We start from the raw sequence: 15,603 nt of genomic DNA, 5'->3' as shown, positions 1-15,603 counted from the left end.
TTAACGTCACAACCTGAAGTTCAGATATACTCTGAATTGAATAAAATGTATTGACAATTTTTTTTTTTTCTTTTTTTTTTTACTTTCTAACGACTATGGCTTGCACACTTGTTAGTGTCTTGATAGTAGAAAAACCTTCTTGACATTTCGTCATCACATTTTCATGATTCTCCGCTCCATGGCGAGGGTAAAATTAATATCCAACTTTTCTGAATAATATCAAAAAAATTTCTCACTTTTTCACTCAAATATGAACGACAACTTTTTTTTATTTAATTACCAAACACTAATAGCCTAATGGCTCGCTTTATCTATCATCAATCTTCTCAAGTTTTCTCTTTTTCTTCTTTTTCTCTTTTTCTCAAAATAAAATACCTAAATTCAATGTTTTTCAAATAACAAAAGCCAATACAATTGTGCCATTCAGCTGGTGTTCACTTCTGTGATTGAAAATGAATATTAAAATATTTTTTCAAATTCTACACTTTTTTTAAAAAAAAAAAAAAATATCCAAATCAATTTATTCCAATTGTTTTCATTTATAACTTTTAATAATAATATATCCTCTCCTTGACTTTGAGAAAACTAAGAACTTTTTTTTCTGATTTTTCAAGAGAAAAATCGATGCTGACAGTTTGAAAGTGCTGTGACAAATACTCAAGTGAAGCAGTCGCATACGCGACAATTATGAGTTGTGATCTAATCCCAAGAAAGATTAAGAGGTCGACCAATAGGAGTGGGGAAAGAGAATCGACCTGACCCTCAATTGGAACCACTCAACGCTTGATGAACAAAACGCGTTTATCCCCCGTACCTTATGATTCTTGTGAAATTAAATAAACTTTTCTCAAGATTTCTTCAAGAATGACAACAGTATTAAAAAAAATTTTTTTTTTTTTTTTTTAATTCACTTGGTCAACTATTTTTTTGTTTTCTCAACAACTTTTTGAAATTAAAATTTTCCACTCTCTCACAATAAAGTTTGGTGTGACTCTAATTTGAAAATAATTCCAATACGCATCAAAGGCACTTAAAGAATTCTTTTTTTTTTTTTTTTGATTAGTAATCTCGATAGCGACAAATTACTCTTTTATTTGTTCAGTAAATCTTCAAAGTTGTTAATTCTTTTTCATAAATTGTTATCTCCAGACAATTGAGTTTTGTTTCTCTCGTCAACTGAATAAAATATTTTGAGAATCAGATCCAGAAACGTGATACAAAAATCTGAAACAAACGAATAAAAAATTTTTTAAATAAATTGTTTGATTTTTATTAAAAATTTTTTTTTTAATTAGTATAGAAAATTAGTAGAAAAAATAAATTTTAGTAGAAATAAAAAGTTTTTTTTATCAAAAAAAAAAAAATATTCAATTTTCCGTTACTGTACATTTATTTACTTCTTTAACAAATGATGACCAACTTGATGAAGCAAAACGCCTGAGGTTTGTTTGATTAATGTCAATCGGTAAGGTCAGACTTTAAACGCATCTTACTCTTTTCAAGATGAATTATAAACTATATCTATATATCTAAAGAAACCTGCATGCCTACAAAACTCCAATGGCACTGATTAAAAACACACATAAATATATATATATATATATATATATATATATATAATTTACATTATACAGTACCAAAAAAAATAATTTAAAAAATATTTTTTTTCCCTACACACACCATTTTTGTATAACAAACACATTTTGCTTAAATATTTGATGATATTAATTCGATAAAAAAAAATTTTTTAAATACTAAATTAATAAAGAAATTTTTATCCATTCCTCTCTTATTGGAGGAAGATATCGCGAGAACTGAAATAGTTTTCACTTTATTTCACAGATAAATATCACGTCTTTTTGAAAAACATAAACCTTCATAATTATTAATGCAAACAAGAAGAGTAGAATTTTCAATTAAAGAATCAATTTTGATTTTATTCACTTAAAAAAATATTTTACACACATTTTTTAGAAGATACAAAAATTTAAATTTATGAAACTACACTTAAAAGGCAAAAAAAAAAATGTTCTCAACACAGTAAATAAATTTGAAGTACATTTTGGGATTGTCGAGGCTATTTTACAATAAATGTCCCCCCCTACCGATTTAATTACAAAAGTGTAAAGGAAGTAATTTACTCGCTTTTTTTTGTATATCATCACATTGTGTTATCAGTACACAATCATTATTATTTCATTTAAACTGAATAGAATTTTATTTACTTAAATTTTATGACATTTAATTTAGTCTTTTGAATTTGAAATTTTAAGAAAAAATGGAGGTTTCAAAGATAATATAAATCAATCTTTGTAAATCCCTTATTACAAAATGATACGTTTAAACTACGATATGGTTTCCGTCATTTGTTTACATTCAGATTCGAGAATCCCACACCAGACTTGATAACGATGATTAAGACCAGGTAACGAATGCAAGACAATTTTACTTCCAAGGACTCCTGAAGAAATATTTGCCTTTCCGTAAAATATTTTATTAACTCTTGAATGTAATAATGCCATTGCACAAAGTGGACATGGTTCCTCAAGTAAAAATATCCAATATCCTGTACATAAATAAGATCCCTCTTTAGATGTATCATTATCTTTTAAATTTTCTAATCTTTTCTCTCTCGTCTTTATGAATGGTTCTAATTCAGGAAATACAATATGTGACAAGGATGCCGGATAACAAAGTGGAATTGCCCCTTGAAATTTCTTTTTATTCTCTAATTTATCATCATAAGTGTTGTTTTCAGAGGAAATTTTACTGTTCAATTCCCACACACCACCACCTTGTAATTTAGCTACAAGATCAATGGCCAACATTGATGCATGATACATTGGATGTAAATTGATTTTAGCTGCTGCTAATGATAAAATATTTCCACTTTCTGGATCAATTATCATTGCACTACCGGTACAATATTCATTTCCAATGGATTCTCTTTTTGCAGCTTCAATTATTAATCGCATACATTTTTCCATTGAATTTAATTGATTATCGTCAAATTCTTTGCCAGATAATATAGACTCAAGTCTAATGTCAGGATGAAAATTAATTGGCCATATTTTAGAAGCTATAGCTGCTTGTATTTTTGTTTTTGGTGCTTTAAGTGGAACAGAAATGATTTCAAATTTATCTTCAAGAAGAGTAAGGTCAAATCCTTTATTTATGAGAAAAGATTTTAATTTTTCTTGTGATAAATTAAAATTCTCTTTTACATAAGAAATTTCTTCGTTAGTTTTTGATAATGTCTCTTTACATGGACAAATAAGAATTTTTTGATAAGAACATCTTTTTAGATGATGAAATCCGGGAAGCACGGCAGAAATACTTTGAATTGCTTTAGATATTGTTTTTCTATCTTTTAATATTCCAACATAAAATTCAATATAGCTTGGTTCTTCTGTTAATTCTGGTGCTAATACAGGTTTTGCGATCCAGGTTCTGATTGTAGATTCCAGTTTCATTTTTTTTGACATTTTCTCCACTGGGACATCCTCAGATTTTTTTTTGACTCGCATCCGTGAATGTTCCTGAAAAGATGCTGCCTTCATTTCTTGTTTTGTTGTGAAATAATTTTCTTATAAATTTACAAGAAAATAATAATTCTTAGATAAAATATTTAAAAAAAATGAAACTGATACAAAATTAAAAAAATTATCTCTCAGATTTTTTTTTTTTTACAATTCTTAGTTATAACACGCGGATAAAATACTCTAAATCTTAAATTGCTGTTAACTTAGGCCACGGTCGAATCATTTGTCGCAGTTAGACGCAATTGTTTCTCTACTCTATGAGATATAAACGATTGTCTTTGCAAATATTTGAAAAAAAAAAATTACTAACTTTTTTAAGATCAATGAATTTTAAAATTATTCATTAAAGGATAAATTTAGATTGAATAATATACAATTGGATTTTGACTTAAATAAAATCGATAAAGGATTCGAATTACGTAATAAAATTATTTCTTGCGACACGTACTTTAACGCCAACTTGACGTCATATATAAAATATCTAATTAATGCTCGTGAATAGCTTTATAAAATAATTTAGATTCTATGAGATATACTGACAAAACGTTAAAAGTCATAAAAAATTTGAAAATCTAAAATGTATATTTTCTTAATGTCATATATTTACAAACTTATTTTTAACATAAATAAGGTAATAGATAATTTTATCATAAATTCGTATTTTCATATTTCAGGAATGTATTGATAAAGTTGATTTATCAAAAAAGTAAAATTACATCTGCATATTTCCAATTCACGTGTATAAGAGCTATTTCAATAAAAAGTACTATTTAATCTATATCAAAGTTTATAAATTTTATTCCACATTTCCTCATTTTGGAAAAATGCCAATTTTTTCAGTCATCAATAAGATGCGAGATAAAATATTAGAACATACAAATTTAACAATTTCTATCAATAATTTAAAAATAATTTTTTCATAGATCTCAAATATCATTATTTGATTTTAAATTCATATTACAATTCCAGGCCTCGGATCGACTTTAAGGCACAAAAAAAAGTCGTTTTAGTCGATTTATATTTAAAAAAATCGAAAAAGTCTATTTCTTTTTAACAAAATTTAATTGGTTAATGAATATTTTACTTTAAATAACTAATGTATAAAATTAAATATTAATATAAATTAATTTAGATATTAAATTCATTTTATTAATTCTGTAATGAGAATAATTCTATAATAAATATTATCAAGAAAATTTATTTCGAATATTTCAGAATCAAATTAATTGTAAGACAAATTTTTGAAAATTTTATTTCAGCAGAAAAAATTTCAAAAAAAAATTCTTAAAGTTCCATTTTTATAATTTTTTGAAGTCTGATTTAAGCAATTTATTTGAATTAAAAATTTTGTCATAGTTTTCAGTTTTAATGGTCAAAAAAAATTTCAGGCAATACTTAATCAAGAATTACAGATTTTTAAATAAAAATTTTTTTTTAAATAATAATTTTGGAAGAGTCAAAGTTGACATTTTTAGAAATAATTGAATTTCAAAAAATTTTTGTTAATTTTCAGAAAAAAATTAAATTTTACAGAACTAAAAATAATTTATCAACACAGAAAATTAAAAGGCATTAAAATAAGCTGCAACGCTTATTATTTTAATCCAATTTTGCTTATTTTAATCCATTTTGGTATTAAAATAAGCAAAATTGGATTAAAATAATAAGCGTTGCAGCTTATTTTAATACCTTATAATTTTCTGTGAAAATAATTTTAGATAACATTTTTCAAAAGTAATTGAATTTTCAAAGATTTACAATTTAGATTTTTGAAATTAATTGAACTTTAAGTGATTTTTAAATTAAAATTTTTGATGAATTTCACTAAAACATTTATTAGAAATTTATTAGAATACAATAATTTGAAAACTTTTAAAGAGAAAAATGGTTTCAAATAGTTCAATTTTCGAAAGAATATTATAAAAATCATTAAAAATAATTGAATTTCAGGTGAGTTATAATTGAAATTATTAAATTTCAAAAAAAAAATTTAGAAGCTTTTAAATAGAAAATTTTTGAAATTAATTGAATTTCAAAAGATTGTGTTAAATTTCAGATAATAATTATAAGAAGAGAAATTTTTCGTGATTTCTGTTCATGAAGAATTTATTAGAAATAAACATAAAAAAATTGAATTCTAAAAGTTTTTAATTAAAAAATGCTTTCAGATATTTGAATTTTCGAAGAATATTATAAAAATCAATAAAAATAATTAAAAATAATTGAAAATAATTGAAATTTTTAAAAATAAATAAATTTCAAAAAATTTTGTTAATTTTCAGACAATAATTAAATTTTACAGAACTAAAAATTATTTATCAAATAATTTTAGATAACATTTTTAATTTTTTAAACGTAATTTAATTTTCAAAGATTTATAATTTAGATTTTTGAAATGAATTTAACTTTAAGTGATTTTTAATTTAAAATTTTTGATGAATTTCACTAAAAAATTTATGAGAAATTGCAGACAAAAATACAATAATTTGAACACTTTTGAAGAGAAAAATGGTTTCAAATAGTTGAATTTTCGAAAGAATATTATAAAAATCATTAAAAATAATTGAATTTCAGGTGAGTTATAATTGAAATTATTATATTTCAAAAAAAAAAAAAAATTTAAAAGCTTTTAAATTGAAATTTTTGAAAATAATTAAATTTCAAAAGATATTGTTAAATTTTAGACAATAATTATAATAAGAGAAATTTTTAGTGATTTCTGTTGATGAAGAATTTATTAGAAATAAACATAAAAAAATTGAATTCCAAAAGTTTTTAATTAAAAAAAAATGCTTTCAGATATTTGAATTTTCGAAGAATATTATAAAATTAATTGAAAATAATTTAAATTTTCGCAAATAATTAAATTACAAGTGATTTTGAATTAAATCTTTTTGGTAATTTTATTTGCTAATTTTTTTTTGAAAATTATAAACAATTATTAAATTTCATAAAAATTTTAATTTTGAAAACTAGTTTAAGATAGTTGAATTTGTGAAGAATTTCATTAAAATTATTAAAAGTATTTAATTTAGTGAAGAATTTTAGTTAAAAATTTATTAAATAAATGAAATTAAGAATATTTAAAAAAAATCTGCATTGTATACGAAAAAACGTATTTTATTAAAATTTTTTTTTTTAATGTAAAAAAAAGTCAAAAAAGTCGCATTTTATTAAAATAAATGGCAAAAAAAGTCGTATAATCCGAAGCCTAGAATTGAAATTCCAGTGTCTTCTGACTGATAAAAATTGATAATCTCTTTTTAAATAAATGTCAAGATTCATATATATATATTATACATAATAGTATGTAGAGCGTGAGACAAATGCAAGTTGGAGGATGTGCAAATGGTGAATTTTTGAACGGATAATACGTGCAGATAAATACGATTAGATTACAATATGATGTTAAAGTATGACGTCGTTGGAGCATATTTGCTTCGTTGAGAGACTGTTCATGAAGATGATTGTCCACTGTCGTGGATTGCGGGGAAGAAGATAATTGAAGTATTCATCGCATAATGGAAAGTGAATTAAATTGACCTTGAGTTTGTGAAAACGTGCGGTCCAAACTTTGGTCTCTTCATGACCCTAATTTTTAAACTTTTCATTTACAACAATATAGAAATGTGTTTTTATTTTCTCATCGAAACGAATTCTATTAAAAAAAAAAAAAAGGTCGATTAACATTATATTAGTACTTTGAATTATGATGCATAAACAAATATTTCATAATTCTAATCATTTCATTATTTCTTAGAAGAAAATTTTCAATGTTTCCTTATGGAATTATTATCTCGTCATTGTCATCAATCTTTTTCATTAACTTTTTTTTTATAAATATTTTTAATTATTTCTTTAGAAAATTTTTAATAAAAATTATAAACTAAATGCGAAAGAAAAATAATAATTTAAATTAATTTTAGTGTTCATAATATTCATAAATTTATAAGAGTATAAAGATTAATAAAACTGAGAATATCAAAGTAGAGATTTAGAGAATTCAATTGAATTTTTATTGCACAATAGTGAAAAAAAAACTACATTTGCATTAACATGTTAAAATTTTCGTTTACATATATCATTATCATTTTCTATTTTTCTTGTGAAATATATATTGAGTCATTTTTATAGACCAGTTGTCTTTGATGACTTGATGTATTCAATAGCGTCCACTCTCCTATATATATTTGACACGTTGTTCTCACGTGTTTCTGTAATTTACAGCTAATTGAAGCTGACTGTCTACTCTCCCACTTTTACAGCCTATAATTTCAACAGATTTGAAAATGCCTCTCACTATACACATATTTTTAGTTGGAATTTTACGTAAAAGTATCACGAAATATTGTCATTCTTTAGTTGCGAGTAAAATCGAAGAATTCTTATTTATTATATTGCAAACTTTTCTAAAATAGCTCTCATTAATAATAAATATTTGAATCAGAAAAATTGCATTTAGTTTCCAAAATAAATTCATAAAAACCCGCCAACTGCATTTATATCAAAATGGTGGGATAGCATGCATATCGAACGTGCTTCTTATATAACAAAAAAAAAATCGAAAACTGAACAACAATCCAAAGTGGGACATATCCTGCGTAGTTAAACAAGTTTACAATAATACTTTACAGTCTATATAAATATAACCTTGATTCTCAGCTGCTACTTTACATAAAAATTTACGTTTCAAAAAGATTTTTAAATTAAAATTTTCATTTAAGAAACCAATCTTTTCATTTGTCCTTGAACATGTATACGAAGTTAATATACTTTTAATTAAGTAAAACACTTTTCATTATTCTATTAATGTTAGATGAGAAAATAATAAATGTCATTGATCTTATACGCGACTGTAATTGTAGTGGTTAGACTTGTTTATTTGAAATATTTTATAAAATACTGCTTCTTACCTGTTGCTGAATGTTTCTCTTTTTATTTGTCTTAAATAGTGATTCTATTAATATAATTATCTCCGTGAAATCATCAAATACTTTTTGTCGCTGACAATAATTCAATATAGTTGACAAAACTGTTTCACTAAATTAAAATAGTACAAAAATATATATTAATCCACTGTCAAGAAGTTAGAACCAAATGCCACAGAACTCACTCTCGACCTCGCAGTAGAAATTCGATATTTAGAGAAGCGACTGTTGCTCCATCTGATGGACAAATATTAAACTACATTTGAATTTAAATTAAATTTAAAATTATTCATAAATTTAAAAGATAAATAATATTCTCGATATGAGTAAAAAATAATTTGATATTTTTCTAAAGAATTAATTTTTTAATTTTATTAAAACAAAATAATTTTTAAATTGAGTTGAATATAAAGAAAAAAAAAATTTGTTGACTTTTCAAAGAATAATGAAACAGTAATTTTTAAAATAAATTTCCAAAGCCATTTTAAACACACGAGGATCGATCAAAAAGCGGATCTACAACATAAGGAAGATTGTCCTTGACCTCATATAGTTATCATTATGTCATGATTATCACGTTTAATGTCGACGTCATCGTTAATTTTCAAAATTTAGTCATATTCGCCTGTAAAATTATAAATAGATATAATATAAATTAATCAAACAATTCTATTATTAATAGAACAACAATTATAAATAATTTCATAAAATTCTGTATTTTATAATAATTAATATTTAATAGTATATTTTTAATAGTAAATTACAAAAGAAATTAGAAATTTTAAATTAAAATTATAATTACTTAATGATCAATATATATTGTTTAAAAAATCATTCTGTTAGAAAAAAAAAAAATTTTTAACTAAAATATGCCCTTGGTTAAAGAACAACTCTAGCCAGTTTAATGGCTAAGCAAAAGGTGAAGAACTCGCGTGCCAACCATCACCAATGCTTATCTTGATCACCAGTCAGCGAAACTTTAAGTACGCAGTTTTCTTATAATCTTAACTCTCCAAAATTACCTATTCAAATTACATACATCGTATGTAGGAATTTTTTCATTTATTGATGTCGAATTCGTTGCTCTATAAAAAATAATTTTTATCCTATAAATTTTTATTTATAATAAATATATATTTTTTTTATACTTATATTTAAAATCAAAATTCTTTAGTGTTATTAAATAAATTACCGTCAATAAATTATAGTTTCGATAAAAAGAATTTTGTGATTCAAAGTTAAAAGCATTCATAATTAAGAAATTGATCGATACGTTCGTTAGTAATTTCCACAATAAGAATGAGAAACGTAATTCAGTAATATGAGGGTGGAGTATAAAAATCGAATCAGTATTAATGCAATGACTTTGAAGTAACCTAGTTTGTCTTCAATAGAGACTGACTGCTTTTTCATTACAGGATATTCCTACGTCATTAATTCTATATGAAACATCAATTTTTCTAGAGTAATTGCATTAAGGGAAATTTTTTTTTTTTTTATTCGAAATTCTTACTCATATTGACGCAAATTTTTTGAATTAAATTATTAGAAAATAAATTAATAATGAAAAGAAAAATAAATAAAAAAAAAGAAAAATTTAAGAAAATAACAATTTTCCTTACGTTTTTTTCAAGTTAATTTGCAGATTAGAAATTTAATAGATTAGAAAATTGCTGACAGTTGCTATCAATCCAATCCAAATCGGTAAGTAGATCACAGCTGAACCACCTGTAAAGGTTGCCAAGGTATATTGTTAACGTGATAACATGAATAATATAGTCATTAAATAATGCTCTCATAAGAATGGATATTACGAAATCACGCTAAGTTCAACGAAGCTCAGATCTTAAGATTATCAAAGTCACTTTCTTTGTCACGGTTACATTTACTTAGAATGCTGTATGAACGATGAAAAGTCACGCTAAGTTTCAGTGTAAATTGATACGAAGGTTCAATCAAGAATTACCCTATCCAAAAAAAAAATCATTAAAAACTTCAATATTCAAATAAATCTAAAGTTTCTTAAACTTTACAAATTTTATCTAATTCTTGGTATTACTTTAAAAATATGGTTAATTTTGTTTAAATTAATTAAATTTTCATCATACAGGCCTCGGATTATTCGACTTATTTTAATAAAATACGACTTTTTCGACTTTTTTACATTTTTTTAAAAATTTTTTAATAAAATACGTTTTTTTAGTATACAATGCAAATCTTCTTCATTTCAATTATTTAATAAATTTTGAACTAAAATTCTTCACTAAATTAATAATTTTTAATAATTTTAATGAAATTCTTCACAAATTCAATTATCTGAAACTATTTTTCAATTAAAATTTTTATGAAATTTAATAATTGTTTATAAATTTCAAAAAAAATTAGCAAATAAAATTACAAAAAGATTTAATTCAAAATCACTTGAAATTTAATTAATTGCAAAAATTTAAATTATTTTTAATTACTTTTATAATATTCTTGGAAAATTCAATTATTTGAAAGCATTTTTAAATTAAAAACATTCAATATTCAATTTTTTTATGTTTACTTCTAATAAATTCTTCATCAACAGAAATCACTAAAAATTTCTCTTATAATTATTGTCTAAAATTTAACAATATCTTTTGAAATTTAATTATTTTCAAAAATTTCAATTTAAAAGCTTCTAATTTTTTTTTTGAAATTTAATAATTTCAATTATAAATCACCTGAAATTCAATTATTTTTAATGATTTTTATAATATTCTTTTGAAAATTCAACTATTTGAAACCATTTTTCTCTTGAAAGGTTTTCAAATTGTTGTATTTTTGTCTGCAATTTCTAATAAATTTTTTAGTGATATTCATCAAAAATTTTAAATTAAAAATCACTTAAAGTTAAATTAATTTCAAAAATCTAAATTATAAATCTTTGAAAATTCAATTACTTTTAAAAAATTAAAAATGTTATCTAAAATTATTTGATAAATAATTTTTAGTTCTGTAAAATTTAATTATTGTCTGAAAATTAACAAAATCTTTTGAAATTTCATAATTTCAAATATAACTCTCTTGAAATTCAATTATTTTTAATGATTTTTATAATATTCTTTGAAACTTCAAATATCTGAAACCATTTTTCAACTTAAAAAGTCAGTGTAAATTGATACGAAGGTTCAATTAAGAATTACCCTAGCGAAAAAAATCATTAAAAACTTCAATATTCAAATAAATCTAAAGTTTCTTAAACTTTACAAATTTTATCTAATTCTTGGTATTACTTTAAAAATATGGTTTAATTTTGTTTAAATTAATTAAATTTTCATCATACAGGCCTCGGATTATTCGACTCACTTTAATAAAATACGACTTTTTCGACTTTTTTTACATTTTTTAATAAAATACGTTTTTTTAGTATACAATGCAAATCTTCCTCATTTCAATTATTTAATAAATTTTGAACTCAAATTATTCACTAAATTAATTATTTTTAATAATTTTAATGAAATTCTTTACAAATTAAATTATCTTAAATTAGTTTTCAAAACTAAAATTTTTATTAAATTTAATAATTGTTTATAATTTTCAAAAAAAAATTAGCAAATAAAATTACCAAAAATGTTTAATTCAAAATCACTTGAAATTTAATTATTTGTAAAAATTTCAATTATTTTTAATGATTTTTAATATTCTTCGAAAATTCAAATATCTGAAAGCATTATTTAAATTAAAAACTTTTAGTATTCAATTTTTTTTATGTTTATTTCTAATAAATTCTTCATGAACAGAAATCAATAAAATTTTCTTTTATTATAATTATTGTCTGAAATTTAATACAATCTTTTTCAAAAATTTCAATTTAAAAACTTCTAAAATTTAATTATTTCTAAAATTTTTTGAAATTTAACAATTTTTAATTATGACTCTTCTGAAATTCAATTATTTTTTAATGATTTTTATAATATTCTTCAAAAAATTTAACTGAAACGATTTTTCATTCAAAAAGTTATCATATTATTGTATTTTTGTCTGCAATTTCTAATAAATTTTTTAGTGAAATCATCAAAAATTTAAATTAAAAATTTGATTTTCAATTAATTTCAAAAATGAAAATTGTAAATCTTTGAATATTCAATTACTTTTAAAAAAATGTTATACAAAATTAATAAAATTGTTTGATAAATTATTTGTAGTTCTTTAAAAAAGTAAAAAGAAAAAAGTAATAAAGTTATTTAAAGTGAAATAATCATTAATCAATTAAATTTTGTTAAAAAAAAAAAATTTATTTTTTCGACTTTTTTTGGAATATAAATTGTCTAAAACGACTTTTTTTATGCCTTAAAATCAATCCGAGGCCATACATTCATTTTTTTACACTTATTTGTCAACTTTTTATTAAAATAATTTCATTTTTATAAATTATTTTCCAAAAATATAGTATTTAAAAATTCATTAAAATTGCATCATTTAAAAAAAAATCTTTATAATTATTAAATATTAAAAAATTACAACTGATATCTTACAGTTAAAAATCTTTTTCACATTCTTATGAGAAACACTTTTCTTAAGGTATATATTAATGATTAATTATTTACCATTTTTTTTTCACCAAAAATCTACCATTTGATTCAATTTTTTTACAAATCCTGTTTGATTTTTTATAATTGCGATCACATGAACAGATTCCGTTTGTATATCTCACTCTTATATCTTCTTCTAAGATATAATCTTATTTTATTTTGTCAATCGTCACCAAATACTAAAAAGTAAATTTGTAAAAGTATATTATTAAAATACTACTATATATACAATAATAATAATAATTTGTTTCGTGCAATGAAATATAATTAGATAAAAATTTAAAATTCAAATTGCACTTAATAACTCAAAAAAAAACTATAATATGAAAAGTTTTACGTAATTTTCTATTTTACTTTAAATTAGGCACTCACATTTCTTTTTAAAATAGTTACCATTGTTGTAATGGTCAGTATGGGCACAAGTATAAATGCCAGAAGTTGAATTTTCTCCTTCAACTGTATCGCTCCTTCGTGAGCAAATGCCATTTGTTAATATTGCATTACACTGAATATGGTGATCACATTTATTTCCGTACAAAGAAACTAAAATGAAAAACCTTCTAATTAACAAAATATTCCAATAATATAGTACAGAAATAAATCTGATTTGTAGATAGAAAAAAAAAATTAATTACTGAAACGAACCTTCAACACAATTATCATCAAAAAAAGGGGGAATAAAATTTTTTTTTAATACAACTGCAAACATTGAAAATGCAAGTACCATTTTTGTATTTTATAATCTTTAGGTTTTTTTTTGCAAACTGCATTAATTTCTAATAATTCAAAAATATATTGTGGTTTATATTGATTATTTTATTTTTAGCTTTAAAGTAATTGCGTTTTTGTTTCTACTGACCAGTTGGAATTTTTATACACAACGTCTTTTTTGCATTGAGTAATAACTTTCGGACAAATGGAATTTTTACAAGAGAATTTAAATTCTGATCATGGAATCATAATTTCTGGAACAATTTTTATAAATTCCTTTATTCTTCCAACAAAATAGTTTTTTTTTCAACATAATGAGAATTATTATTGCAAATACATTTCTTTTGATATACAGCATTAGGTCAAAAAATTTCCTCTTTACATGAAGAGGCTTCAAATTCTGAGTTTACGTAACACTCATCATCAGTTGTACATTTTTCTGAACCTGAAAAAAATTAAAATACTGTATTATTAACTATTTATCATTTCTAAGTAGAATACTAATTTTCAAACGGACAATTTTATTATAGTAAAGAAACTTTGATAAAAATTAATGTTAATATTTTCTATATTTATTTCTTAAAAACATGTGTTTATTTTATTAATATTAAAGTTGTTTAATTTCTCTCAAATTAAATAATTATTGTATAGAATAATTGATTTTTTTTCTTTAAATCTTTATTTGATTTCAGCTTCATCAGATAAGATGTCGAGCATTTTCGAAAGGCACGTGGGCGAGAATATTTAAATCACAAATATTTTTTAGTTCAACTTTTAGGTATATTGATTTTCCGGTTACATTCTTGTATTTTTTTTTGAACTAATAAAAAGGGCCAAAGAAGATTAAAGATTTCTTTTCTTTTTTTTTTTTTAAATAGGTTTCACGCGAAAGACAGCTTGCGTGTCGTCGAAAAACTGGTACAAAAGGGTCGGCATAGTGGTATATATTTATGTTTGCGGTTGATGATCTATGACTGTGATCGCTAGTTCGTGGAGGAGAAAAAGCGTGAAAGCACATTTTAAGAACAATTTCGCTGTACGATTCGATACGAATCTTGTTTCTAGACCTGCCCCAGGGCATGGGAATCGATATTGTTATTTCCTCACGAAAGCTTCAATACACTACTTCTTCAAGATTTTATATTGTAGCCCTTGCTATATATGGTTTCAGGTCAAAACTATATTAATTTTCACTTCTAAATTTAACTTTATAGTTTTTAAAATGTAAAATAAATATTTCTACAGAAAATAAATCGTATGAGCAAATAAAAAATCCCTCCTTTAATTTTCGTAGTACTAATACCACTTTTAATATATTTTAAATATTTTTTTTATTCTATGACTCAAAATAATTTTCATAATAGAAAAAAATTTTTTTACCTTTTTTTGAAAATATAAAATTATATAAAAATATCGATTTCATTTTTGTTTGAAAATTAAGTATGAAATTTGGTAATAAAAAAAAATTTTTTTTTTGTTACGAATTTCAAAATGATTTTTATTACCTTAAATAATAAAAATTTTCAACTTTACGGGAATGATAAATTCTATAAAGGTCAAACATTTTGTAAACGTATTATTATAATTTTAAAATTACGACTGCGTTTAAAAAAAATTTCCATAAAATCAAATATAATGTACGTATTTAAAAAAAAATTTTTTTTGTTTTATCTATATTACACTGTATTTCAAGGGTAGAAGATCGTAAAAATGTTATTTTCAAAAAGTTTTTCATTAGACAATAAAAAAAAAAATATTAATGCGCTAAAAGATAGTGAAAAAAATTATTATTTGAAACGTACTAAAAAAATAAGAATTTTGTCATTTTACAATAACTATTATTATTGTTAAAGTGCACGAAAT

General features: G+C 22.6%; 1 protein-coding gene and 1 long non-coding RNA gene across 4 annotated transcripts; one reads left to right on the top strand and one right to left on the bottom strand.

Moving 5' to 3' along the window:
• Positions 1–495: 495 nt before the first annotated feature.
• On the bottom strand, positions 496–15,382 carry LOC127279201 (probable inactive tRNA-specific adenosine deaminase-like protein 3). Of its 3 annotated transcripts, none has more exons than XR_007842614.1 (8): positions 15,246–15,381; positions 13,675–14,185; positions 13,402–13,572; positions 13,045–13,208; positions 10,093–10,198; positions 9,273–9,555; positions 8,456–9,095; positions 496–1,224 (listed from the first exon to the last, which is right to left on the bottom strand). XR_007842614.1 is itself a non-coding variant. In XM_051301428.1 (3 exons), the coding sequence occupies exon 2, from the start codon at positions 3,525–3,527 to the stop codon at positions 2,346–2,348; it is 1,182 nt and encodes a 393-aa protein (XP_051157385.1). In that variant the 5' UTR covers positions 3,528–3,539; positions 8,456–8,731; the 3' UTR covers positions 496–1,224; positions 1,398–2,345. The 3 variants fall into 3 exon arrangements, 1 of the variants encoding a protein (XP_051157385.1); XR_007842615.1 differs by lacking the exon at positions 496–1,224 and adding an exon at positions 7,536–7,808 and having other exon boundaries at positions 15,246–15,382; XM_051301428.1 differs by lacking the exons at positions 9,273–9,555; positions 10,093–10,198; positions 13,045–13,208; ... (1 more) ...; positions 13,675–14,185; positions 15,246–15,381 and adding an exon at positions 1,398–3,539 and having other exon boundaries at positions 8,456–8,731.
• LOC127279218 (uncharacterized) lies at positions 14,167–15,063 on the top strand. The gene is made up of 3 exons (XR_007842618.1): positions 14,167–14,269; positions 14,433–14,518; positions 14,619–15,063. It is a non-coding gene; the product is annotated as an uncharacterized LOC127279218 (long non-coding RNA).
• Positions 15,383–15,603: the final 221 nt, after the last annotated feature.

Source organism: Leptopilina boulardi, unplaced genomic scaffold, assembly GCF_019393585.1.
Source record: "Leptopilina boulardi isolate dan_hultmark-lab unplaced genomic scaffold, ZJU_Lbou_2.1 LbouV2_214, whole genome shotgun sequence".
In the NCBI taxonomy this organism is placed as follows: Eukaryota; Metazoa; Arthropoda; class Insecta; order Hymenoptera; family Figitidae; genus Leptopilina; species Leptopilina boulardi.
Note: the sequence above shows the minus strand (reverse complement) of the source record. Positions and strands in the feature narration are given on the sequence as shown.

What these genes read in the sequence shown, in the direction of transcription:
- LOC127279201 (XM_051301428.1), bottom strand. Translation starts at nt 3,527, where the DNA reads ATGCGAGTCAAAAAAAAATCTGAGGATGTCCCAGTGGAGAAAATGTCA.